At 37.0% G+C, this 27,447-nt stretch overlaps 2 protein-coding genes and 2 long non-coding RNA genes across 10 annotated transcripts in view; 3 read left to right on the top strand and 1 right to left on the bottom strand.

Moving 5' to 3' along the window:
- The window catches only part of LOC129440183 (uncharacterized), a 153,886-nt gene that overhangs the window by 113,519 nt on the left and 12,920 nt on the right, over window positions 1-27,447 (top strand). The window contains exon 4 of the long non-coding RNA XR_008643050.2: window positions 6,036-6,096. This is a non-coding gene — a long non-coding RNA (uncharacterized lncRNA). The remainder of the gene's footprint in view (window positions 1-6,035; window positions 6,097-27,447) is intronic.
- Window positions 901-4,639, top strand: LOC129448729 (uncharacterized). Of its 6 annotated transcripts, none has more exons than XR_012365584.1 (6): window positions 901-1,594; window positions 2,699-2,789; window positions 2,907-3,082; window positions 3,236-3,392; window positions 3,544-3,594; window positions 3,684-4,639. It is a non-coding gene; the product is annotated as an uncharacterized lncRNA (long non-coding RNA). The 6 variants fall into 6 exon arrangements; XR_012365583.1 differs by having other exon boundaries at window positions 901-2,439; XR_012365585.1 differs by having other exon boundaries at window positions 904-2,439; window positions 2,959-3,082.
- Window positions 4,516-20,142, bottom strand: bco2a (beta-carotene oxygenase 2a). 2 transcript variants are annotated; one of them, XM_055199349.2, is made up of 13 exons: window positions 19,916-20,142; window positions 15,354-15,407; window positions 14,153-14,336; window positions 13,681-13,892; window positions 11,228-11,343; window positions 10,997-11,099; window positions 10,765-10,893; window positions 10,400-10,560; window positions 7,494-7,661; window positions 7,209-7,346; window positions 6,225-6,407; window positions 5,983-6,093; window positions 4,516-5,180 (listed from the first exon to the last, which is right to left on the bottom strand). In XM_055199349.2, the coding sequence occupies exons 1-13, from the start codon at window positions 19,959-19,961 to the stop codon at window positions 5,064-5,066; spliced, it is 1,722 nt and encodes a 573-aa protein (XP_055055324.2). In that variant the 5' UTR covers window positions 19,962-20,142; the 3' UTR covers window positions 4,516-5,063. The 2 variants fall into 2 exon arrangements, with proteins under 2 accessions (XP_055055324.2, XP_055055325.2); XM_055199350.2 differs by lacking the exons at window positions 15,354-15,407; window positions 19,916-20,142 and having other exon boundaries at window positions 13,681-13,846; window positions 14,153-14,293.
- On the top strand, window positions 21,539-22,519 carry timm8b (translocase of inner mitochondrial membrane 8 homolog B (yeast)). The gene is made up of 2 exons (XM_055199351.2): window positions 21,539-21,762; window positions 21,848-22,519. The coding sequence occupies exons 1-2, from the start codon at window positions 21,643-21,645 to the stop codon at window positions 22,016-22,018; spliced, it is 291 nt and encodes a 96-aa protein (XP_055055326.1). The 5' UTR covers window positions 21,539-21,642; the 3' UTR covers window positions 22,019-22,519.

Here is a 27,447-nt window from a genome sequence, read left to right as displayed (position 1 = left end):
TGAATGAATTGAAAATGTAAACAAGCAAAATATAAGAGGTAGAGCTTGCAAAAATACACATTTATGTTTTGTGTATTACTTTACTTCCCACTCATATGTAAATCTAGTGTTTTGTTTACTTTTGTTTTACAGTGGTTAAAGGCAAGGTCGACAATTAGCTTGATGCTTGGTGCACCAAGCTTTACAAAAATGCCCCTAAATTCAAGATAAAGGGGGAAATGCCCCTGGGCTAGTAAACTAAATCTATCACGAATGAACTTAAATGAACACGTCAGAATTAAAATAAAAAATTGAGAAAGGAAAATGTTAAAATGTTCGAAAATTTAAATGTTAAATAATCAAAGAACATACAGTCAAATATTGAAGATTTCTTTTTACGCATTGTTTTTGCAGCATTGAACATTACAACTAATCACAATCGCCTTTACATGAGTCACATGTGCCAAAGGTTTTGTACACTGAAAAAAATGATTCATTCAATTTACTCAACTTGTTTTAAGGTAAGTGGTCGCAATCAATCCATTTAAGCTACATTTAAACAAAAGTTTTTTTTTGTTTTGTTTTTCTAACTTTTTTTGTTTAAATGTAGCTTAAATAAATTGATTGCGACCACCCACCCCAAAAAATGTAGTAACTTGAATGAATAATTTTTTTCAGTGTAAAAGAGTGCATGTTCACTAACTGAGTTCATTAACACTTAAAATGAACTTTAAATTGAGCTATTGCTATTAAAAACCTCTGCAGTATTTGCAGTATTTTCATTTCGTGGGTGTAGTTTTTTCAAAAGGAACATTTATAACATTTTTTGTTTAATATGTGCACTCTTAAAATTGATGTGTTAAAATTTTACACAAAATATGTGTAAAAGGATTCCAACACATTTTTGTGTTAGAACTGACACAAAATGTGTAAATATTATGCTTAACTGCTTACACAATAAATGTGTAAAACATGTTTACCAGTAATTTAATGATGATTTATATTTAAACGAAGTAACAAAATAAAATATATCTACTGTTAACCAAAATATATCTACTGTTAACCACTACTACCACATAACAGCCAGCGGGGATTTTCATAAGGACTTGCCGAGATCAAGCTGCGTTGAGCGGGGTACATTAGCGCTGAGTATCCGGTGGTTGTCTGGATCAGAACTCCGAAAGAGTCGGAGCAGATTTTTTAATAAACGCTATCTTTATAAACCGACCGCACATTTGATCTTTTTATACATACATTCTCGCCTAAATAGCTTTTGAATATACATTTTGTGACACAATAAGAGTAATATTTCAAACATTATGCAGGCGTTCTCTTCCATTGGTGGCTGTTGTAAGTTCACACGAGTCAGCTGATGACGTTTCACTTGGACAGACAACCACGCATTGTTGTATATTTTTTTGCGTGTGTTATTATTATTTTATTATTATGAAATTCGTGAACATTATTATTGAGCCTTGGCAGTCTATTTAGTATTTGTTTTATTGAGGAGAAAAAAAACAGACAAGAACGCATATTGTGTTGCGCCTGCGCTGTGACGTTCTTTTTTCAACCGCATTTCCAGTCGAGAGGTCAAGAATGCTCCTGTCTGCATCAGGTAAGAATTTAAATAAAAAATTACCGTTATAATATGATATCTATTTTTCATTTAGTGTAATAAACTTTAGCATTAATTGTGCAGGAGACTGTTCATTTAAACTTTATTGTGGTAACGTTAAATGCTCGCTCGTTTTGCAAAGTTACGTTTGGAGATTCATGTTAACAGTCATTGTTTAAAGAGTAACTAAACCCTTAACCAACTTTTTTTAGTTAATGATCTGTAAGAATGATGCTTTATTAGTGCTGTTCATTGATTTTAGTAAGTTTTGTGACATTTGGATATAAAGTGTTTCAATACTACAATATATGGTGTAAAAACGTCTGAGTGCTGCCCTCTTCAGGTTGAACGGTGGCTACTGCAGTTGAATTTTCCTATTGGATGTTGGGTCCAAAAAGTAACTCGTGACGTAAGCAGGTTCAAGCTCACCACGCCCTTGTTACAATCTCACCACATGCTTGGTACAAGCTTAGTTCGCCCCCTCTATCTCCGTTGGGATCTGCCCACTTTTCTTGCATTTTTCAAATATTGGCAGTGGGTGGAGTCAGGCTCTGACCAGGGGTTTAGTTACGCTTTAATGAAAGGCACATTGGACTACGGGTTAGTATGTGTGACACTTGCAGCATTTTAACGTAAATCTTTAACACCGTGTCATAAATAGACGTGACACGCGGTAACGGGTTTCTTTTCAGTTTATGTCCTGACGTTAATAGGACGGGATATTATAAATTATGCCTTTCGATTATCGCGACGCCTCGTCGCGTTTGGTTAAGCACATGGTGGATCAGTATGCACGTCACTGTACCTACTGTACACCTGTGAGCGGCATGACGAGACAAAAGACGGTAAAACTCATTATTATTCGGTGATGCTGTAACATACTGGATGCACCACCACATTTTATAATAATGTTTTTTATTTTCGTGTCGCGCCCTCGCGTTCAACATAACGTAGTGGTCTAAATGTAAGGAGTCAAACTTTACGAACCTTTCACTGCTTGCAGTAAGGCTGAAGTGCTAGGTAGTGAATAAAATTGGTGTAGTCTTGTGCTACTAGATGTAAATCACAATTCTTGTGTCAATGTTTGTTTGTAATCTTTTTCAGCTATCCATCTGAAAAAGAAAAGCTGGCACTCGCAAAGGAGATTGTGTTGTTGGATTATGGTCTCATTTGGTCAAAATGAGGGACATGTACTGTAAGGATGCTTTGTTTTACATACTTCATTAATGTGTATGAAATTACTTACTTGACAATGTGTATAAAAACTGTACTTGACTCTAACTTAGTGCTATTTTTGCATTGATCATGATAGGAGCATTTTTCTTTTTTTTTTTCTTTTTTTTTTTTGATGGGCCATCACACAGTGGATTTATAAAAATGAGACTACAGAACATCAGACGGAAGCTTCAATGGAGTTGACGTGAGAGGACATCATCAATAAAGAATGCCATTGACCAAACCTTCAGTCATCAACGGAGATGGATACAGGTAATGACAAAATCACCAACTGTTGGTGAAATCTTTAAGGAATATCCCCAATGTCTGGACATGCCAGTCTTTGTAATATACTTAACTGCAGATAACTTTAAACAAAGTGTTTCATCATTTCAATATTAATATTTCTTATTAAATTTACTGAAGGTGGACATCAAGTTTTCCAGACTTACCGATAGGAAAGAAGACATGTTTATCAGGAAATGGGAGGTGACAACTATTGAGAAACTCAGGGAAATAGCATCTTTAGAGAAGAAAATGGACATCAGACATTCATTGAAGAAAGCTGACAGTCAACATAATGGTATGATTTCCTGTCTCTGTTCCAAATTTTTTATTTGGAAAATGACATTTAAAATGTAACATTTAATGTAAGATATAAAAGTAATCCTTTTTAAAGAATTTTTTCTCATAATTTATATTTTGCATGTGACCTGCATGTTTACCACACCCAGATCTTCTGCTGTGTGAATTCTGCTGTCTCAGACCTGTGGGACATGGTGGCGGTAAGCTTTGTGACTAAAAACTTTATATAAAATAAGTAATTTTCATGCAACAACATTTTCTAATGATGTATATTGTTTCATTTCTGTAGGCTGGTACCAGCGTGACCTCTTTGCTTACTAAATGATGAAAAGGTGTCTAAAATCAGCTCAGCCACAGTTGGTTTCCAGCGGTTCTTCAGGACATAGAGGCCACTATGTAATTGTCGCAATGAATGATTCTCTTGCCTTTCCACTTGATGTTTACAATCTGACCTGTGCGGTAGAAAGACTTTTCAAATTTACTAGCTAAGTAACCTTAAGTATCCCTGCCAACTGTCTTCAGGTTTTTTTTTTGGTATGAATATGATCTACCCTTGTCCCAGTCCTCTTGCAAACGATCCAAGCCAATGGAGTTTCAAAATGGACCGAAAATTGCAGTCTGTTTTAACCAATGCATGCACTGTGTGGCGGTTTCCCGGACAGGGATTAGACTAGTCCTAGACTAAAACATTTTTAAGAGCTGTCCAAACCGAAAACAACTTGTACTGACATATCTTAAAATACATCAGTGCCCTTTGTTTTGCCTCAAAATGCACACAGGTAATGTTTTTAGTAAGGCATGTTTGTTAAAACCAGATATATTTCCTAATTAATCTAAGGCCTAGTCCTGGATTAAGATAATCCCTGTCCGGGAAACCGCCCCTAAATATTTTGTGATGGAAATTTCTTTGAATACACTTGTCAAGTTCATTTGAAGTATTTTTCTTAATGTAAAATAACGTGTTAATGTTTCAGGACAAGGTAAGAATTTTTGATAACTTGTATGTTGAAAACGATTTCAGACATTGTTTCAACATGTTTAACACATGTGCTTTTAAATTCAATGAATTATTTTATAAATGGTGTTTTTTTATGTATGAATGTAATGTATGTTTGAAGTGATTATACTTGCACTTAAATTTATTTAAATTAGCATACATCTTGCAGCATAAAGTACTAGCATATTTTCATGCTAGCATTAATTGTCAAATATTTATTATTATACAAATAAATGTTGTGAACAATATTTAATAGTTGTCTGCTTGATTTCATTATTTAAAGTTTACAAATCGTATGGTTTTTTTTCTCTTTTATATTAAAACTAAACAATTACTGGGTAACACACAGTTGTGTTAAATTAATAGAAAGTTACACATTAATGTGTTTACTGAAGCAACACATTTTTTGTGTTGCATTTTATAACACATATTCTGTGTTAAATTTAACTCAACATGTGTTGTCCCTGCGCACACTCAGAACATGTGTAAAAAATAACACATGTTGTGTTGTTTTTAACACATTTGTTTTAAGAGTGTGGATCAGAGATGCCGATGTTTTTGGCCAATTTCTAAAATCCGAGTTCTTAGCATAGCCGCTAACAGTATGTTGTGATAACTGCTGATAACCTCACTGTATCTTTTGATTATTTTGTTGAAGTGATCCAGTGAGCTTTATTCACTGGAATTAAATGTTCCGTGAAATCCATAAGGAATGTTGACAGGCACTTCAGCTCTTCCCAGCTCTGTGAAGGTTTTGGCATCTAGGACTAGGAGAAACGAACTTTTGTCCTACAGAGAGAAGAGAAAGATCTTACTGGGACTAAAATGTTTTGATTGTTCAGATTTTATTCTCTCATTTGTACACTCTCAAAATGTACAAATGTTATCACTGGGACAGTGGCAGCCGGTGAAGTTCGTCGCAACATGTATGTAGCCCATCATGTGTGTGGTTTGTAATTTCAAAATATGTGTTCTGCGCGTCAAGTGATCATAGATGCATGACGTGTTTTTTCAAAATAAGTGCCTGCTGCAGACGCGTCTAAAGGGTTTATGATACAAGAGATGCTCGCATTTGCCAGATACTCGCATAATCTCATGCGTAATCAGAGTTTAGAGTTAAGGGAGTGTCTTGCGTGTATTTTGGGAACGTGAGAGTCTTTTTTATCATAAACGGTTTTGACGCGTGTGCAGCAGGCACTTATTTTGACAAAACACGTGATTCAGATGGTTCACATGACGCAACAAACACATATTTTGAAAACACAAGCAACACACATGACACTCCGAACACATATTTTGAATTTGCGCCCCTCGGATGAGCAGTCACGACCCGCCACTGGACTGGGATTGTATACCCACTTTTTTAAAATATCCTAACATTTAGGTAAAGATATGTATACCTTTAAGGTACAAATATGCACCTTTTTAGGAACAAAAGTGTAATCCCAGTGATAACTTTTGTACCTTCTTGTACCTTTTTTCTGAGAGTATTTTTGGTTTAATTACAAAATACTTGGTAAAGTACAGAGCTTGTGTGTTTCTTGTTACATTTTTATGCACATGTGTGTAGTTATATATACTGCTGTTGTACATTAGTTGGCGTAATCACCACAGACAAAATAATCCCCTCATCCTCTTCCACAGCATTTGGTGAAGGAACAAAAACAGGCTCTGATGGGTAGAGATCTGGCTGGCACCATACCTGGTAATGAATTTTTACGGCCGTCATATTCTACTTCTCACACTATTCACCCAAAGCCATTTTGAATATTTAATTATTATTTATTCATTATTGGTCATGATCACAGGTTAACAGTAATAATATAATCTCACCTTAAACTTTTTGCTCTCCAAATCCATTTTAATAAGGGAATCTCCCACTAAGTTTCGTAAACCACAACCATAAAAGTATCGGTAAGGTTTGGTGTTATATTTTGCATAGTTAATATGAGGGAACTCCAAGCCACCGTAATCTTGCAGGTCATCACTATGAAGATCCTCAAATGTGCAGTAAACCTGAGAGAAAAAGAGAGAAAATGAGGTGACATAAAAAACATGATAATACCCGTATGGTCTGTCATATATTACCTGTTATATGCAATATGCAAATCAGACATGAATATTTCTTCATGCAAAAAAGCAAACCATACAGCTTTGAAGTCTGCACTTTTTGTACTGAGCTAGAAGGACAATCTAAGAGGTTTTGATTGTTTTATTAGTTCTTATCATACAAATATCCAGGTTGTAGTTCACTGAGCTTAAACTTGCAATGTATGCAATGCAATGCAAACTTTTTCCACATGACATTGCTTTTTCAGTGTTTGCAAATACAGTAGAATAGAAAGCAAATGATTGATGTCACCACCCTTTCAATCTAAAGTTGCTAATGCAGATTTAAAGGGGACATATGAAAATCTGACTTTTCCATGTTTAAGTGCTATAATTGGGTCCCCATTGCTTCTATGAGCATAGAAAATGTGAAAAAGATCAACCCAGTAACTTAGTTTTGGTGAACCATTCTCTGCAAGCATGTGAAACAATAGATCATTGAAATTTGGCTCCCCTTGTGATGTCAGAAGGGGATAATACCGCCCCTTAACCTGCACTATCCAACCACGGCAATGCCATTTAGTGCACAAGGACACATTTTGCTCACACCTACAAAGTGGCAATTTTAACATACTATAATAAATTATCTATATGGTATTTTGAGCTAGTACTTCACATACTCTGGGGACACCAAAACTTTATCTGACATCTTAAAAAAATCTTGTGAAATGTCCCCTTTAAAGGCTGAATATAACCAGATTACAATACCTGATTTTTCATACGGCAAACAGCAGTAGCCGTACTGTCAGGTCTTGTGTTGAGGTTCTGTTCCAGTGGTGTGTCTTTGGTGATATTAAGAGGAAGCACAAAACGACGAGGAAATGCCTGGCCCATGCTGTTATACATCTAAGAGTGACATGAGAAATAAAGGGAAGTGTAATTTATGAGATTTTATTGTTAAGAACTGCTCTTTAATTTGATCTGTATACCAAACATTTCAGTCAGGAGAACAGATAGAAAATATGAGTTTAAAAATGAAGGAAAGAACATTACTTTATCCAATGCCTCTCCTGATTGACGCATGTTTTGAATAAGGTAGTTGTTTATGGCCTGGCCATTATCAGAGCAGCACATGTCAAGCATGAGAAATCCATCCTGCTCAAAAGCATTGATCTGGTGGAAGGTGGACAGAGCTTTGGTGTAGTACTTCACTGGGCTTTCCTAAAGAGAGAGTTATAGTTAAAGTTGTTAAATGTCATTTTATCACAATAACTAATATTAAACCAAATCTGATGTCATCATGTCATTGTTCTGTTTTACTTTTCATTAAACCATCAAATGTATTATTACATGTTATAACATAATTACTGGATTTAAAGGCCCACTGAAGTGCCTTGGAATGTGCAGCATTATTTGATGTGGTGATGTCAGTTTAACTGAAACAATGGCAATACAGAGAATACCCTTCCCCTTTCTTAAAATAACCAATAGTGTTTCATTTGTGGCACAGTCCAGCAAAGAAATACTGTAACAAAATGTAGAGAGCGTGACGCATCAGCATCTTAAGAGCATTGGATTGATTGGAAATTTGATAAGAAGCTGAAGTGTAGAGTGATGTCATAAATATTCTAGACTTTTTTTTCAGCTTATGTGCCAAACTGTAGGTGTTGAATGCTTATATCTTCTGTATGAGAATGTACAGAGTGTTTTGAACCATACCAGTTTATTTTTATTCTTAAGGGTAACGTATTTATACTAAAAGGACTGAAGGTAAAATTTTAACTTCATGGGACCTTTAATGGTGCATTATGTAAGTCAGTGGTCTCCAACATGGTGCCCGGGTCACAAAGTTGCCCACATAGAATCTATGAGTTGCTCGCCAAAGCACATTCTATTAATAGCCTCAATTATAATATTTATTCATTACATATTTTTATATTAGCTTGGCTTCTTTTATGCATGTAAACATTTTAAACAATGATAAAACATTTCAACAATAAAATAAATCAAGTACAAAAAAAGTTTTAAAGATGCAATTTGTATTATCTGCGCCGCTAGATGGCGCCAGATCAAATCAATAACATTGACGTAGATTAATGATGCTCTGAAGCAGCGTGGACTGATGGGATTTGTTGTCTTTAACTGAAACGCTGATGGCCATCAATCAGACGGGAACGAGAAATCATGTTACACATTAGGTAAAGTAGTCAAGTTTTATAAATGTTGTGTTTGATGACATCGTTTTTTTTTTCATTATGTAAGGTTTCAGATAATGTTCAAAACGCAATTGTTAGTCATAGCTGTTACAGTATTAGTCCAATACGATAGTTTGTTAACACAGCACTGAATTAAGTGTTCAGATGAACAAACTTACCATAAAAAAGTGAGTGGCCCGACAGACGCTATTACTTCCGCATTTGTCCACGACACTGTTGTCATGTGTTTTTTACATCAGTAAAGGCAGTAACAAAGGGTAACGTAGATATTAACGTCATTTACAGGCTAATGCACTGCCCCGTGTCATTGTTTAGGGCAGCAATTTTCTCATAATTTACAAGTCGTTAAAGGAATAGTCTACTCATTTTCAATATTAAAATATGTTATTACCTTAACTAAGAATTGTTGATACATCCCTCTATCATCTGTGTGCGTGCACGTAAGCGCTGGAGTGCGCTGCGATACTTCGATAGCATTTAGCTTAGCCCCATTCATTCAATGGTACCAATCAGAGATAAAGTTAGAAGTGACCAAACACATCAACGTTTTTCCTATTTAAGACGAGTAATTATACGAGCAAGTTTGGTGGTACAAAATAAAACGTAGCGCTTTTCTAAGCGGATTTAAAAGAGGAACTATATTTTATGGCGTAATAGCACTTTTGGGAGTACTTTGACTCGCCTGAAATATTCGCTCCCCTTCTCCCTCTCATAATGGGAGAGGGAGGGTGTTACTGCGCCGAGTCGAAGTACTCCCAAAAGTGCTATTACGCCATAAAATATAGTTCCTCTTTTAAATCCGATTAGAAAAGCGCTACGTTTTATTTTGTACCACCAAACTTGCTCGTATAACTACTCGTCTTAAATAGGAAAAACGTTGATGTGTTTGGTCACTTCTAACTTCTATCTCTGATTGGTAGCATTGAATGAATGGGGCTAAGCTAAATGCTATCGAAGCGTCGCAGCGCGCTCCAGCGCTTACGTGCACGCACACAGATGATAGAGGGATGTATCAACAGTTCTTAGTTAAGGTAATAACATATTTTAATATTGAAAATGAGTAGACTATTCCTTTAAAAACATTATAGATATTGTTAGTAATCAGCTGAACAAAATATATAACACCGGACTAGTGGTTTTTGGATATTTTACTGCAAACATCTTACAAATTGTACCTTTAAGTAGACTATATCAAAAAAGGAGCCCTCCAGATTGTTTTATCTATAGTGGTAGCCCTTGCTCACAAAAAGTTTGGAGACCCCTGGTGTAAGTTTTAGAAGAATTTCTTATCATAAATGCAATATAATATACAACAATATTTTTAGTAATGTATAAAGAGCTTACATAATGAACTGTATTGTTTTTATACCTTAGAAAGAGCTGTTTTATTTACATACACCGTGGGTCCCCTTACATGGAAGTGGGCATTTTGTGCCACCATGCTTTTACAGTAGCCCAAACTGACAAACTGTTCTATAGAGTGTTTTTTATCATGTATACTTTGTCTCAGATGATGACATGTTTGTCCTGTGTCGGCACGATGGACCTCAATTGGAAGGGGTAAGTTGTGGGGTGAGCCATTGGTTGCAATTTACAGTCTCACCACAAGATGCCGCTAAAATCTACACAGTGAATTTTTAAGAGAGTAAATGCTAAAAAAGAAAATATGACCACAGGAGATCTATCTGTTTATATAGTTATTGCTCTCACTGAGACTATATATACAATACATGATCATCTCACCTTTCCAGTTTGTTTGTCAATGAGGTGGAAGATTGTTTCCTGGTTAGGGTCCCAGTAAATACCCTCACTTAGTGCTTTCCCCCTGACATTGCTGGTCATTATCTTGAACAGATCCATTTTAATGGGCTGCTCGATGAACACTACATAGTTCTCCGACATTCCTGAAACATCCAGAAAACAACATAATTTTGTTTATTTACAATGTTTATTACATTATACACATACAGTATATGGTTAGAGCATTCCAACAAGTGCATTGCTTAGCTTCACACGGAAAAAATATCTGTCTATACTTTAAAAGCTTGCGTTTATTTTGATCACCTACAAAATGAAGAGACTGAGGATTACAAAGGGTCCTCATTTACCAAAACTGTGATAATAGGAGGGTTTGGATTTGTCATGAGGGGCAATAGAGCACAATATCTTTGCTTCCTCTAGAGTATCTTCTGGACCTGCTCTTTCAGGTGGCACCATGATGATGTTGTAGAAAGTCCCTATAAAGCACACATCACAGCATAACTTCATGCCGTCCAGCCCAAATCTGAATCACTGGTAATATTATTGCACATGAGTTCCATAAAATGACTATAATCTAACCTTTCTTGCTGTATGAGTTACCCATGTTGTACGCTGTGCCATCTGGGTCAATGTGCGGATGAGCAGTAGCACCATTTACTGCTATGAATTTGCTCCAGTCCACCTACAAATAACAATCTTTCCTTTAGGTTTCTAATTGTAAAATGAAAATATATTTGAAGACACTTTTTAATGAACATCTAAGAAAAAGAGTGATGATGATTATAGTATGCGGGCTGTCATCTTACGTACCTTCTGTTTGCTCTCCAATGTCTCCGGGTCCAATCTGTGCATGAAGTTTGTCTCTGTGCTGACGTAATAATCGCCCTTATATTTAATGATGTTGACGCTGGCATTATCAGTTGGTTCTGGAATCAAAAAGGTGAAACCTTGATGAAAATAGGTGCTAAATAGCACTAAAAGTGGTTCACTGGTTCGTAAAAAAAAAATTAAGTGCTAAACATCTGTGCTGTGTTGAACCATAAGTGGTGCTATAGTCATGCTTTAGCACCGCTTACGGTTCTACAGAGGTGCAATATAGGTGCTATAAAGCGCTAAAAATGGTTCCCATATGATTACGAGCTTTAAGTACTATTCAGCAACATTTTTAGAGTGTATTTGTGAATCCTAGTATTTAATTAGCAAGCCTAAAGCTACAAACCTCTGACACATTTTCACATGATTTTAAGTCATAAATAGTACACTTTCAACACACAGTGACAAGCTTTCGGGTTTAAGAAGTTGTATGAAGTGTTTATACTAATAATGGCTGTGATATTTCTTAAAGCTGTAGCTTCTAAAATCCTACAGGCGTCTTAAAATAGATCATAATTGATTGCTTGTGGTGTCTGATCTAAATGTGTTCTGGTAAGAACAGGTATACAGTTCATTCATGCATGCTTTATCAAATTTTCTAATTTACAAGAGGAATCTGATGTGTTTTGAACTTTTGACATAATGTGCTTGGGGCCTGTATTTACGTGCACCTATAATGAAAATCCACATTCATAAGTTTTAACATAAATGTGTGTTGACAGTGTGTGAACACAACCACCCTACAATGAAAGAAATCCACCCAATCCTTTTTTTTTTAATCCCCATTATGTCAAAGCAGTCTCTTTTAGTTATAATTCTCTTGTTAATGTGACTTCACACTGATAAAGCCTGGCCCACGGCCACAGCCGCTGACTGACAGCATTACCATAATCTCAACGAGTTTTGTACTGTTGGCCTTATCACAATAGTAAGATACATAAGTGCTCACTGTCACGGCAGATGCTGCTGAAGATAAAAATATTTGCACTAAATGCTGCACTAAATGCTTCTACTACCCAAGAAAAGCGCAAGCCATGTGGCAATTTCGCAGATTGACACATAGCGGGCTCTACCATTCACCCGGTGCAATGCGCGACGTAAGTGTCTTTTGCTAGTTTCAACCCGGTGCAATTATCATTTTCACGTTTAGCGCCACGCTGTTAAAATAGCAAATGGATTTGCGCCCAATTTTGCACCTATGTGCGTTCTGGTCTGAAAACGAGGTGTGTTCAGGCGCATTGTTGGTGTGTTGCTATTTTGAGGCAACTAAAATAGACTACACCATTGACCAACTAAAACCTAGTCTAATGTCTATGGCGCAATATTGTTTTTGTTATTTAATGAGCGCCTTAGAAATATATGCCTATAATCAGGAAGAAAACGCGGGTTTGCTTATCATACACATGGATGCATAGGAGCACAAAAATGCTTTTAAATACGAAAAATTAAAGGATTTAAATGTAAACGATTATTATTGAGTCTCTTGGACATAAATGAGAACCGCTTATGAGACATTAGAAGGCGTAAAGAGCTGCTTCACCTGTAGCCTGGTAAGTAAAAAAATGCTTTGCTTTAAACAAACGCATCTATTTTAAATGTTTCTTTAAATGCTACCCCACAGGTTTATTGTATATGATGACTCTGAACCTGTAGATATTGTGAGATAAGAAACATTTTAAGTAATGCTTTAAAAAAAACATGGTGCTGTCCGAGTACTGAAACTGCTCTCCGCACGTTTGTAAATTCTTTATATCTTGTTTGTATTTTTAGAGTACAAACCTTTTCTTGCATGTTTGCAAATTATTTTATGAGATTACAATGATTATGTAGGATATCAATACATTTACAGCAATTAAAAGCCTGCTGTTTTTACTTTCATGACTGAAAGCAACAAATAAAAACAACACAATTTTTAACATTAATCTTAAACTGGTGGTCTTCTTCCTCCGCTTAATTTTTGAGTTTACAATTTCTGCTTTCTAAATAGGGATTAGGCCAGGCGCAACTGGCTTTTAAAGGGGATGAGAGCTGAAACTCTCATTGGTTTATTGCACGTTACGCCCAAAACACACCCATTCCTCATTACGAAAATAGGAACAACCCTTTTAGGTGTGCGCTTGGCGCATAAAACTTTTTCCCCGTCGTTAAATTAGCAAAAGTGGGTTCGGACATGCCCGTTTAGACCGTGCGCTTAGATCGTTAAAATAGGGCCCACCATGGGAAATGCCCATTATTGTTGATGCATATCTTGCAAGATTTACAGTATAACACACATTATACTGTAAACTCCATTATGTTTAAATATAAACCATCCTCATAAAAAATTGCTCTCTGAACAGCCATGGAATAAAATGGAATAAAATCATACACACCAACTATGCTTTACGTACTTGTCATCTCAAATCTGGACAGAAAACGCTGAAACATATTTTTGCAAGGATCAGGCAGGGCCAAAGTGCCAAACTCTGACACCATGATCCGGTTCCTCTCACTGTTCTGCTTGTACGAGTCACTGCGCAAAAAGCGACTCCTGTATGTCACCTTGCCGCCCTCAATCTGAAAGCGGTGCAGCAAAGCCATTCCATCAAACCAGTGGTTAAAACTGGAGGGATATTTAGGAGAACATGAGCATGAAGTAACACATATGTATATTAGAGTTTACATGATGTATTTGTTAGAGTTATTATGGACTTTTACTAGCCATAGAGATCATAGATAGATGGAGATAGAACATTTTAATATTACAATATTTACTATCTTGTATAATCATTATATATACCAATAATGTGGATTCTAGTTTTGTTAACAGTACATTTTTATCCATGAGTCATGACTATGTTGATAGCATAATGATGTACTTACTGCTGATTCCCAAATTCAAACTTTCCTGGACCATTCCGAAGCAGACTTCCATTGATCCATTTTGGGATGGTACCTTTAACTATGGTGGGAATGGGCTCAGGTGTCTCTTCTACAGAACGCACTAAATGAGCAATGGTTGGCACCCCATGCACCTTCGTGTTGTATGTTCTCTTACCATCAATAGCTGTAAAAATAGAGACAGCCATTAAAAATCTGACTTATACATCTGACTTAAAATCCATTTTAGGTTAAAGGAACAATAAGTAGGATTTCCCCCCATCTAGTGGTGAAATTCTATTTTGCATTCAAACAAATAGTGCTCTCTAGCGCCTCGCTTTTCCAAATTCATGTTGCAACTACGGTAGCCGTTATGTACTCAGTGCTATGGCTGGGAAAAGATTAATCGCGATTAATCGCATACAAAATAAAAGTGATTTTTGGCATAATATATGAGTGTGTGCTGTGTGTAATTATTATATACATAAAATTACACGCATTCATGTATGTATTTAAGAAACATTTACATGTGTATATATATTTATTTTTATATATTATATATAAATTATTTTTTATATATATAAATAAAAAACAGGAACATTATACATTTGTTAATTAATAATACAGAAGTTTTTTCCAGTCCTTAAATTTGACTGGACAGGAGGTGTTTAAATGTGCTAATGTAGAGCAGAACAGCACTGGCATACTTGACTGTTTTCTGTTACGGTAATCACAAAACAAATACTAATAAAACATATTTTGTTTTCTTTAGTGAACGTTCACATATATACATTGCTAACCATGCATTTCTGTTGTAGGTAAAAACAAAATAAGGCAACAGGTGCAGTGCTGCTATGTCACTATTTAGGTCAGCTGCAAAAACAGAATAAATAATTTAAGTATTTAGTGTAGGGACAACAGTGAGAAAGGTACAACGAAATTACAGCTATGCATAAGCAAATGCTGTGCAGAAATGAAAACAATCTCCACTCAAAAAGCCATTGTTCCCAAAGCGTACCTAAGCCTTTCTCTCTCATTTCGATACATCAGCAGATTTTAAACAAACATGTGTGCACTGCAACTGAATTTCTAATACTTGTGCAGCCATAAACAATCACAAAACCTGCACACAGTCAACTCAATAATGCACTAATAAAGAAAAGGAAACTCACAGATATGTGAAGAGGATCTCTCAAATTCTTACCTGACGTTTGAAGCTTTGTGCAGGACATCCTGTAGAAGGATAAATGGCTGCACCCTAGATCACAAATATCAGAAAATAAAAATGTAAGCATAGAGTGAAATACATGGAAGGGGCTACGGTGCTTTTATGTAAGTTCGCTAACCCTGTTACATCACACAGGATTATGTGACAAAGCAAGGGAAGGGAGGGCAGTGCACGCATGAATTAATAAATGCTGTGTGCATATGAGCAGTAATGTGAATAAATAATAAGAATATCAGCTGAACATGGTCAGAATGAGAAAAATGACTTATTGTGCTAACTTTTACACTACATACAATGTACATATTACATTTGCATTATCTTTATCAAGGGTGTCCTGAGAATTTCAAACAGCCTGCATCTTGTCTATTAAAAATGTAGGTCACGTGATTTACAATGTCAACACTTGGTGGCAGCACTAGATTTTAGGTTCAGATTTAGGTTTGAATTATCTTTTATAATTATATAAAATATTTAGAAGACCATAAAAGCATTTCAGTCTAGTGACCCTAAACTTTATAACGGTAGTATATATTATGACCCTGCCTGTGAAACCAGCTAGTCTCATAATCTAATTATGAGGTAATGATTATCAAAGTTTTATTTTAATCAATACTTTTACGTTGATTTCAGTTTTGACATGGCTCATACTCGGTCATTATTAAATATTTCAAGGCTACATTTTCACAGAATGTTCTTTACATAACGTAGGATGATTTTATGTAAAAAAAAAAACAGCAAATCACAAAGAAATTACTTTAGCTGGCTTCTCAGAGGCAGAGTCACATACATATGAATGGTATACAGCCCCCAGATGTGTCCAAAGAAACAAATCTGGCTTTCAGTAAAAGTTTGGACACTCCTGATCTATTTGTTGAAAATTTCTTTATTTATTTTCATTTAATTATTGCTTAAGGGCATATAGTCAAGTCAAGTGTAATGAATCAGGTATGAATGGTGTAACATTTTAACAACATTAGTCATAAGCTATACATTTTTTGCAGTTGCAGAAAACATCATTTAAATTCCATTACAACAAATCAGATGCAGTCTTATATTAATATGACAATAAATGAAGATGATTAAGATGATAATCTTTTTTTCAAAACTATATCACACAATATTTTAAAAGATTTCTAGACGTCTGCTCTCTTTTAACTCAAGAGGTGATTTCCATATTATCCTTAGTTGAGCAATCAATCTCTCTGTCATTAAAAGCACACTGACTCATTATTCATGTAGCCTATCTGAATGCATTGAATTAAGCACAATATGATTGGCTTTACGTCAACTTTATTAAAATAAATGCCCAAAAGTGTGCTACAGTATGTTGGTTACGCATTTCAATGAATGCATTTATCAAGCCTACTGTTTCTTGTCAATTGTACGCTGTAACGTCTCGGTTACAGATGTAACCCTTGTTCCCTGAAGGAAGGGAAGGGAGACGTCACATCGATGACCGACGAATTGGAAAAGAGACTTATCTGCTTCGAGGGTAACTGGAAAGAGCCAATGAATATTGGCATGCAATATTTGCATCTGCTGGTCACGCCCACCCCCTGGGGGAGTGTAAATAGGGGGCAGGTTTTTGCTGAGGAGCTGAGCCAAAGAAGACGGGCCACTAAGCAGTGGTATAATTACAATAGCAAGGGGACATCTTCGTTCCCATTCAGTCAGTCACTTCAACATCACTTCGATGACCGATGAATTGGGAATCCCTACCAAAGCGTCACGGGTGCTGTCCCTCCCAGTGCCCCTTCCAGTGTCCTCCATAAGCTTTCTGGCCTCTTGCTATTAGAGTAGCCAGGACAGGGCTTATGCAGAGAAGTCCGGTCACTGCAGTTCCTGCTTATCCAATTAGTGAGAATCAAATAACACCAGGAAGCGTACCCGTTCTGGCAGTAAGGGGAACGCGACGGAGCCACATCCTCTTTAAGAAGGTTTTTCAGTGGGATGTACACTATGGAATAAATGCGTATGGTTTTACTGCATATCGAAGTCTCCTGGGTGGCTTCAAGGAGACCACACCAAACAGAGATGCCATCAAGGCTGTACAGTGGAAAAATACACAAATGGGATCATCAGGGGTCACTACATCTGGACGCCAAGCTTAGCATAAGGTTTACAAGAATTCAACGGATAAATGGAGGAAGTGGCGTTGAAGGAAATGGTAGAGTTTGCCACTTTGGAACTTCTGCCACCAATTTATCAGCATACTGGCACTGCAATCTGACCCTTGAGCCGGACACAGAGGCTAAAGAACCTGGAGTGTAGACCAGCTTGTCTGTTGATGTACACAACGGTCACAGTATTGTCTTTGTGGACTAGCATGTCTTTCCCCCGGAACAGCCATTTCAGGCAGATCAGCGTACTGTAAGACGCACTGCCAACAGCTCAAGGCAATTGATATGCCAATGCAGCTGGGGACCCATCCAGACCCCTGAGACTGCTTGCCCGTTATTCGTGCCCTCCACAACCCGTGGCCAATGCATTTGTGAATACAACAGTATGCAAGTGGATCCAAGGTACTATAGATGTACCCACAGTGGGACAACTGGGTGTGTATGGGACTCACCTGGCTCCGCATTTGGACAGATGGTGCGTGAAAATACATGGTTATGTTCTACAGTCCAATCATGTCTGCTGGCGAAGAGGAAGATGAGGATGGTGCAACTCTGCTCCACCCATGTGAACTCTTTTGACCTGTATATGGAGGGAACTGCTTTGAAAAATTTGGGTTGGATTTTCAGCCAACAGCGGAACAGAATTAGCTGAACACCGGGTTTTGTTGGGACCGGTGTGCTGGGCGCTCTGCCTGTGCCTGGTTTTATGCTTGGCAGCTCAGGGGCGGATGCAGGTGGGCGCCCTCTGCGACGAGCAGACCGAGGCAGTGTGGCGGGTGGCTGCTGTGCTCTTAAGGGGCTGGACACACCAAAACTTTTAAACGCGGCTGAAAACGCCTTGAGGACGCCGAATACCAGCTGTTTTTCAGCTGGGTGCCAGCTTTCTTCAGCTGAGCGCTTTGATAGCTGTGATACTTCAGCTGCGAGCCGGTTGGTTGCTGTGGTAATGTCCCGCCCCTCCTCCACTGTGATTGGGCGGCCGTGTGAAAACTGACATTGATGAGCGGAGCTTTTCTTCCAAAGTTGAACATCTTTCAACTCTCGGTGCTCAGCGCTGAGCGCGGAAAAACTGCCGGGCGCCGGTTTTCAGCGCGAAAGAAAACCGCTAGCTGCTGGCTTATTTGAAAAACGCTGAGTTTCCATTGAAATGAATTGAAAACATGCGCCGGCCGCGGGCGTAAAGGCGTTGGTGTGCACGCCCCCTAACCGTGTCACCAAAGAGGCCGCGGTCTGGGGAATGGGCAATTTAGAAGCCAAATTTTTCCTCTCATGCCGGCCAGACACAGTCAGAGATGGCTTTCCTGGACCACCATAATGGTCACAGCCAAAAATGGCTTTTTGGACTGCCATAGTGGACATCTCGCGGTCCATGAACTAAACCGACCTTCGTCACTCATAGCGTGAGGCCTGTAGCGTGACGCCGAAGTGCCGGTGTTGTGTCGAACTCAGTTCCCCCTATGTTTCCCTTTAGTGTAGTGCTTTTATAGCGTTTTCATCACGTTACATTTAGAAAGATTAAAGATTTGAATTGGTTATACTAAAAAGGCATAAATCATGTATTTTATAATACAATTTATTAAATATTTCATACATTTGACAGTTTTCTATTAGGGTATTTCTTTTAAAATATAGTCTGTCTTTTTCTTTTTTTTCCCTTTACTGGTTGTTTTAAAAATGTAATGTTTGCATACATAATTAAATAAATATTATACATATAATATGATTCATACTGTAAAAATAATTGACTTACCATTAAGAACAATACAGATATATTACAGAAATGCACACATATACATCTCAGTAGCCATTAAAACTTTAAATATATTAATAATAAAACCTATAACGTGATAAAAACGCCATAAAAACACTACACTGAAGGGAAAAATAGGGGGGACATAGGAGGAACAGACTTCGACACAACACCCGTTTAGGTAACAATATTTTCCGACATAACATAAATAACTGGTTTCTAAATATATAATTTAAATATCTGAATACTATACTAAATTTTAAATGATGTCACATCAAAGCAAAAATACAAGATACACCAGTAAAAGTTATTTTAAGAAGTACGATTCTCTAAATTGTTTCTGTGGTCAATCGCTCCACCCAGCGGTCTGATAAATAACCGCCGAATATGCGGGCTACATCAACCGCAATAAAATAACTAAAAATATCTAACGTAATAAAAAAACACATCTCAAATCAATACTTTATTTACTTTTGTGTCAGATGGTCGTGCAATAAGCAGGATAGTGTACAATCATTTGATCTTTAGCAACGGTGTTAACAGAGCAGAGTAAAATGAAACCGCTTATGAAACAGGACGTACATTATGCACATAGGCTATAGCCTATAAAAAACATAAAGCAACGCATGTTTTTGATCAAACTAGGATATTTATATATCATGGCTTACCTTTGCTGGTCCAAAACACATTTTTAATTAGACTTAATGTTGCCATTATGATTTAGACAAAGCGTACAGTATGTACTTTAGCAGCTACTGTTTGCACTGAGAGCAGATCGACCCACTTCAAACAAACTTTAACCCTAAAGCTCTTTTACTTCCTGTTTATGACCAACATCTTTCATTTAGCCTAGTCTTTCTCGATGTTTTAAGTGATATTTTTAATACATTAAGCAGTATGTGAATTTATATAATGTAGTCTAATCATATAGTGGGCTGACTAAAATATTAAACGTAATGGCATGCACAACCTCCCCCCCCTCCTCCCTGTATGTTTGTATATTTGTCACAGTGACTGGTTTTAGATAGTCGTTTACAACTTAAATGGAAAAATCGAGTTTTTCAATGTTACATATTTAAGGAACAACGTTTGTGGTGTGTGAAAAAGTAATTAAAAACATATTCAGAGTCACAGGTTTTATTACTGCCATTATCTTGAATCCAAACAACTGTATAACTTACTGTAGCCATCAATTGTGTAGTTGGGTAAAAGGTTTTAACAAGCAGGACACTATACCGAGATCAAGAAAAGGATAATGTATTTGCATATCAGTCTTTGAAGGGGTTAAAGAACCATTCCTGGAATTCTAGTGACCAACCCATTATCTTAAAATGGGGAAAACTGTAGTGAATCTTTCCAAGATCCTACCAAAATTCCTCCAAGGACACAACAAAACCAGGACAACATCTAAGCAACTGGGCCTCTCCAGCATGACTTGGCATGAGATGCGGTGGCACTTGCAAGACCTAAATACACAATAAATTCCTGAAAATAGAGCTGCCCAGAGTTGGTGAACTATAAAGTCTAAAAATAGTAAACTATTACAAATCATTAAACCGCCTTTTTAATCATTTACTCACTATAGGTTTCAAACCAACAGAATTACATTTCTTCACGGTTTAACTGTTTCAAATAACTATTTAAACATGCTTCTGGAAACAAATTTAGCAAAAGTAGTCGAGTAAATTTGTCAAATCTGCATGCCCTGTTGTTGAAATTTTTGACAATAAAACCGAAACACTGACCTCTGCTGGGCACTGACACTAGCTGCGGAATTAATAAAAAGTGCAACTGAGAAGACATCCACATTCTGTGTGTTGTCAACAATTCTCAGTATTTTATGAAATATCACAAAAAAGATACAAAAAATATAATTATGAAGTTAACTAAATGAATAAAAGGCTGTTACAAAATAGTGCAGTACTGTGGTATACTGTAGTATATTAAAGTAATTACTACAATTTATTTTACAGTATTCTACACCATTAACAACAGTAAATTAATAAAGAGGAGTAAATACTTTATTGTACATTAAGGTTTCATAATGTTTATAATTATTATACTTCAAGGTTTAAAACAACATTTAACAACGTAGCTACATTTTACTACAGTTTAATTAAATAGTACAGTAGGCTATACTTCAAAAAAATTAGGCTAGTAGCAAAATTATTAAACCTTTAAAAAAAATATTGATTATTATATATAATTAAAGAATTATAAAATAACAGAGCATTTATTTTAAAGCGTTTTTCAAGGTATTAACTGATGGGACGTCATGACGTCATATTCCTGCGGCGGAAGTTGCTGCCTTCATTCCCACGCCTCCCGCACTTGCTTTATCCTTCATGTGTTCTTGTGTATGTAATCTGTAAAGAAAGTAAGAAAAAGTGTGATCATGGCTGATTTCGGTTCTAGCTTTGATATGCCGTCATCCAGTTCATCTGAGACAGCAGATGCTGCGGAGCTTCAGCGGCTCATTGCCGTGGAGCAGCAGAAAGCTCAGTTTCAAGCGCAGGTAACTCACTAATCACAGCGACACAAGCCACCGTTTAACACCAGTTAGCGTCGTGGATCGTAACCGTTCTTAAACTTGTCTGTAGGTACACAACTTCACGGATGTTTGCTGGGATAAGTGCATGCCGGACAAACCGAGCAGCAAGTTGGATTCGCGGACAGAGACGTGTCTCGCTAGCTGCGTGGAGCGTTTCATCGACACGACCCTCAGTATCACGAATCGCTTTACGCAGATGGTCCAGAAAGGCGCACACTGAAGGACAGAGTTCTGCGCAGAAAGATCGGTGTGTGACATCATAGTACCGCGATATTTGGATTCCATAAGCTGGTCGGTCTGGGCATCGTCTTCATGACGTTCATGGTGTCCTATTTGATTACTCGTGATGCGTCCAAGACATTATTTTACTGTTCCTTCAAATGTGTGGTCCTCAGGTTTACCCAAAACCAGACTTTGGTATATTTATGACTTATGATGTTATTAATCTGGAAAATCAACAAATCTTTTATTCAACAGTGCAAAGAAACAGTGACCTTGGATATAAAATTACATATTTCTTTTGGCAATATTGTCTCATATTACACTTTTCACCTGATAAAGGTGAGTGTTTGTTTGGGTAACAATGAATGACTGCTTAATTTCTTAATCTGTTTACTTGGCTTACAAGTGTAGCCTACTTATATGGAATCCAGAAGTCTGTTTTTCCTGTACGAATGTCATCATAATGAAATCATGCCATAAATCTGAAATGTGATCAAGATCCGTGTGTTGACTTTATTGTTGAATGACTTCATTGGTGTTGTTTGCCAAATACACCATAGGCTTATGATTCACATTACTGTCAATCCAAGATTTATTAGAAGTTTTGTATTGTCCAGAAATGTGACTACACTTTACTAAAGCTCTGGTCCAGATTGTCTTTTCGTATTAATTGTACATTAATGTGCCAGTTTCTCTTTGACTTTCATCATCAGTCTTTGGAAAATCGTACACTATTGTAAATGCAAACTTCTAGCATGTCAAATTGAGACTTGATTAGGTTTCAGTTAAGATTTGATTAAGGTCAACCTGGCAACCCTAAATCTGTTTTTTTTTTGATAATCCAAAACAATATCATATTTGTAAGAGAATTCCTTATGACAGGATTAGTCTTGGGGCAAAAGAGGTCTTCTTCTTGGCTTTGAGGCTATACCTTCCTTTGTTGTTTAGCATGCCGAGTACAAAGTGGCCTTTGATAGAGCTGTGTGTGTAAATCTTGCAGGCAGGGCAGCTTTCAGCTATTCTAATTAAAATCAGGAAGCAGATAGGTTAGCTTAGCCTCTAACTTGATTATCAGAGCATGCAGGAAGTCTTTGATCACCTGAAGAAACTTGCACCACTTATATTGAATGTCCATGTGTGCATTAACATTATTATTATTATTATTATTATTATTATTATTATTATTATTATTATTATATCAAAATTTCCGCTGTGATTAAATAAACTGCTCAAATGGAAAGGACAAACCTCAAAACAGTCAGGTGTTAATTATTAAATTATTGTTGACCTAACATATATTTTTAAGTTAAAACTTAACTTTTTTGTGTGTGTCATTTGGTGTGATGGTATTCACTATATACTGTATAATTTATTTGAACTCGTACTGCTATGTGACTAAGCTACAAGGAATTCACAAATTGATATAATTGTGTGATGCACTATTTAGCATGCATTCATAATTTAGTGTGCTACTATATCAGAAAATGAAGGAGCATTTTGCATGTTGCACTGTACAATTAATTACGTAGCAGTATGGATTACAATATAACACAGGAAACATTACAAAATGTACATATTACATACAAAAGCTGTCACTGGGGCAGTACCTGACAATAAGCAGTGTTGGGGTAAGATACTTTTAAAAGTAATGCATTAAGTTACTCCCCAAAAAGTAATTGCGTTACTTAGTTACTTTTCATGAAAAGTAATGTTTTCGTTAATTTTTATTTACTTTTGCATTACGTTTTCTTACTAGGCTGAGGCTTGATCTCTTTCAGGCCTTGCAGGTGTTTTATATGATCGCAAAAATGTCGAGCTCTGGCCTGCCATCTCCGTTTCTGACTCAAACTGTTCCCGCTCAGGTGCACAGAGTGTGTAATTCTACGTTAATATGTTCAGTTTAATTCAGTACATTATTTTATTTTTAAATTGAATTAATTAAATTGAAAAATAACTTGCATTACTTTTTTAAAAAAGTAACTAAAATATTATATAAAGTAAAATATTTATAAAGTAATGTGTTACTTTACTCGTTACTTCAGAAAAGTAATATTATTATGTAATGCGCGTTACTTGTAATGCGTTACCCCCAACATTGTCAACAAGTATGCACCTTTGTACCTAAAGCAGGGGTCTTCAAACTTTTTGTGAGCAATGGCTATCACAATGGATAAAACAATCTGCTATACCTTCCCGTGAGCACCATGTTGGAGACCACTGATGTAAAGAGTACATGTTTTTAACTTAGAAGGTACCATCTCAGTGACAGTTTTTGTACCATTTTTATGACAGTGTACACTCACCTCAAGAATTATTAGGAACACCTGTTCAATTTCTCATTAATGCAATTATCTAATCAACCAATCACATGGCAGTTGCTTCAATGCGTTTAGGGATGTGGTCCTGGTCAAGACAATCTCCTGAACTCCAAACTGAATGTCAGAATGGGAAAGAAAGGTGATTTAAGCAATTTTGAGCGTGGCATGGTTGTTGGTGCCAGACGGGCCGGTCTGAGTATTTCGCAGTCTGCTCAGTTACTGGGATTTTCACGCGCATCCATTTCTAGGGTTTACAAAGAATGGTGTGAAAAGGGAAAAACATCCAGTATGTGGCAGTCCTGTGGGTGAAAATGCCTTGTTGATGCTAGAGGTCAGAGGAGAATGGGCCAACTAATTCAAGCTGATAGAAGAGCAACTTTAACTGAAATAGTCACTCATTACAACTGAGGTATGCAGCAAAGCATTTGTGAAGCCACAACACGCACAACCTTGAGGCGGATGGGCTACAACAGCAGAAGACCCCACCGGGTACCCCTCATCTTCACTACAAATAGGAAAAATGTTGCCTGGTCTGATGAGTCTCGATTTCTGTTGAGACATTCAGATGACAGAGTCAGAATTTGGATTAAACAGAATGAGAACATGAATCCATCATGCCTTGTTACCACTTTGCAGGCTAGTCGTTGTGGTGAAATGGAATGGGGGATGTTTTCTTGGCACACTTTAGGTCCCTTAGTGCCAATTGGGCATCGTTTAAATGCCACGGCCTACCTGAGCATTGTTTCTGACCATGTCCATTCCTTTATGACCACCATGTACCCATCCTCTGATGGCTACTTCCAGCAGGATAACACAGTATTAGTATGGTGTTCTTATAATCCTTTAGGTAAGGGGTTTTATGTCCCGATATATTTTACCTTTTTGTATTTAGGTACAGTAGATACATGACTAAAGTAGCCATGTGATCAAAAAGAACAAAGAATTCAAAATCTGTCCGCTAACCACTGGGACATTAAAAATGTAGGGAATAGTGGTTTATATTGTTATTAAAAATAATGCTTATCAAAGGACCAACCACCCAAAGGATCAATATTAATACTTAATTTTAAATTAGTACATAAGCCTGAAGGACCTTCCCTTCGGTTCGAGTTGTTTAGCTTTGATGGCTCAATCTTCAGATGTTCTAGTTATATTTTGATGAAAGATTGGACTGTGTATCAGGAACACAGGCCTGTGATGTAGGATTCGGTCTCGGCCTTATCAAGGATGCCCACTATGCCTCAGTTCTCCCTTCAAACACTCTCTTCAAAAGAGAACTCTTTGAAAGAAAAATACCAGAGACATTGTGGCAAGATACGCAGAAGAGTGATCAAAGAGCATTTTCGCTTTTTTCATCTATGATTTTCTGAGAGGTTTTTGCCTCCAAACACGGCCTCTTTCATGTCGTATCATTGTGATAATGGGCCCACTGGATTAAAAAACATCCGGATATGGGTTAATATAAGAAACTCGATCGGATCCTGCAAAACCCTCCTCCTATCATTTTTTTTAATTATATGAAGACGATAAATCCTCCATCCTAACTTTCACAAAGAACCGCTGTATATACTTCTGCCCGATTGAAGCTTCAAGATCAACAACGTCTTAATTAAAACCTGCGAATAATAGGATCTAAATCTGGCATGATCTGCGTCGATGTCTGTGCCATCCCTCTTCCTGTGTCAGCCTGAAAGAGCCCTAGTGTCTGAAGCTTCATAAAAGCGCTGTACACGTTGAGCCTGACACCTCGGCTACAGTGGGACCTGTGTTTGCCTTGGACAGCAAAGAGGCCGTCTGGGAAATCCATCCTGGGTTGGCCAAGCTCCATTCTCTGTCAGAACTCTGCTGTCAGTTATCCGTTCATTATTTCCTCCAAAATCTGTAGTACTTATGAGATTAGGAAGCCTGTGTCGGTGAGGTCAAGTAACGGAGCTATCGGTGCATTCGACAGCTCGGGAATTAACGTCTGTGTAAAAAGATTCGGCCCTTTTCAACCCAGTGATCAAGAACTTCGCATTTGAATAAGCTTTATTTGTACATTTATTGTTAAACACAATGATTCCCGACCGAGATTTAAATCTGTTAAACCTATATAAGACACTCCTAAAACACTGTTATCTATACAACAGCATGTTTTTCTTTGCAGTCATTTATGAAGGTAACAGATTTATGCTACTGTCATAGATACATTTATCACCTTGTGTACTTTCTGTCAGCAGATGACAGATGTTTTCCTATAATGTATGGCACTGTTCTGTTTCAAAAGACCTGAGACACCCTAAGATCCTTAACACAACACAAAAACAAAACAATGACACGTGAAGTTAGAGAAGTTAGGCTTATATCTTGTACGCTCCATTGATCTATTTTGCTGCAGGTGTCTTTGTTATGGATGACCTCACCTGAGCACAAGAAAAGGATGATGTCAGTATTAAAAGCTATTAGTTGTTATAAGGCCTCTCCACCCAGCAGGTGAAATCCCAGGTGGCCAGGTTTGTTTGTCTTTGTTACGTGTTTCTATGTGTTGTAATGCGTTTTAGCAGCACAAATATCTTTAAAATAATACTTCCGTTCGCAATGTGAACCTCTGCAAGGCGAGCCAAACAGGTTGGGGTTTAATTCTCTACGTCACCGCTAGGAGGCAGTGTTTCTTCAATCATCCGTGTCTATAGTGTGCAGGTTAAACTACTGCTAGATTGTAAGAAATTCTCCTCTGACAGTTGTGTTGACAATATAATCCACTTAAATTATGGGTATTTAGACTACAGACACTGTTCAGATGGGACAGCCATATGGACTATATAAGAAGTGCTATGAATATAATCATAACTTAATTAATCCCAAATGTGCATGCTTTTGTTTTGTTTTCTTTTCTCATAGTGTTCTTCTTCTTATGGTTCTGTTTTATTTCATTGGACTCTTTTCATTCGAATGGTTTTGCATAACAATACGGAACGGATTGGTGTCTCGTCCCTGGTGGCTTATATAATGTGTTTTGCCCAATAAAAACAAGCATTCAAAAATGAATGACATGGGGGTTTATGATGGCAATTATGTTTGCCAACCACATACTTACAGTTTAGAGTTTAACAGCATTCCTGTCATTTCT

The sequence above is a fragment of the Misgurnus anguillicaudatus genome, chromosome 22, assembly GCF_027580225.2.
Source record: "Misgurnus anguillicaudatus chromosome 22, ASM2758022v2, whole genome shotgun sequence".
Taxonomy (NCBI): domain Eukaryota; kingdom Metazoa; phylum Chordata; class Actinopteri; order Cypriniformes; family Cobitidae; genus Misgurnus; species Misgurnus anguillicaudatus.
Note: the sequence above shows the minus strand (reverse complement) of the source record. Positions and strands in the feature narration are given on the sequence as shown.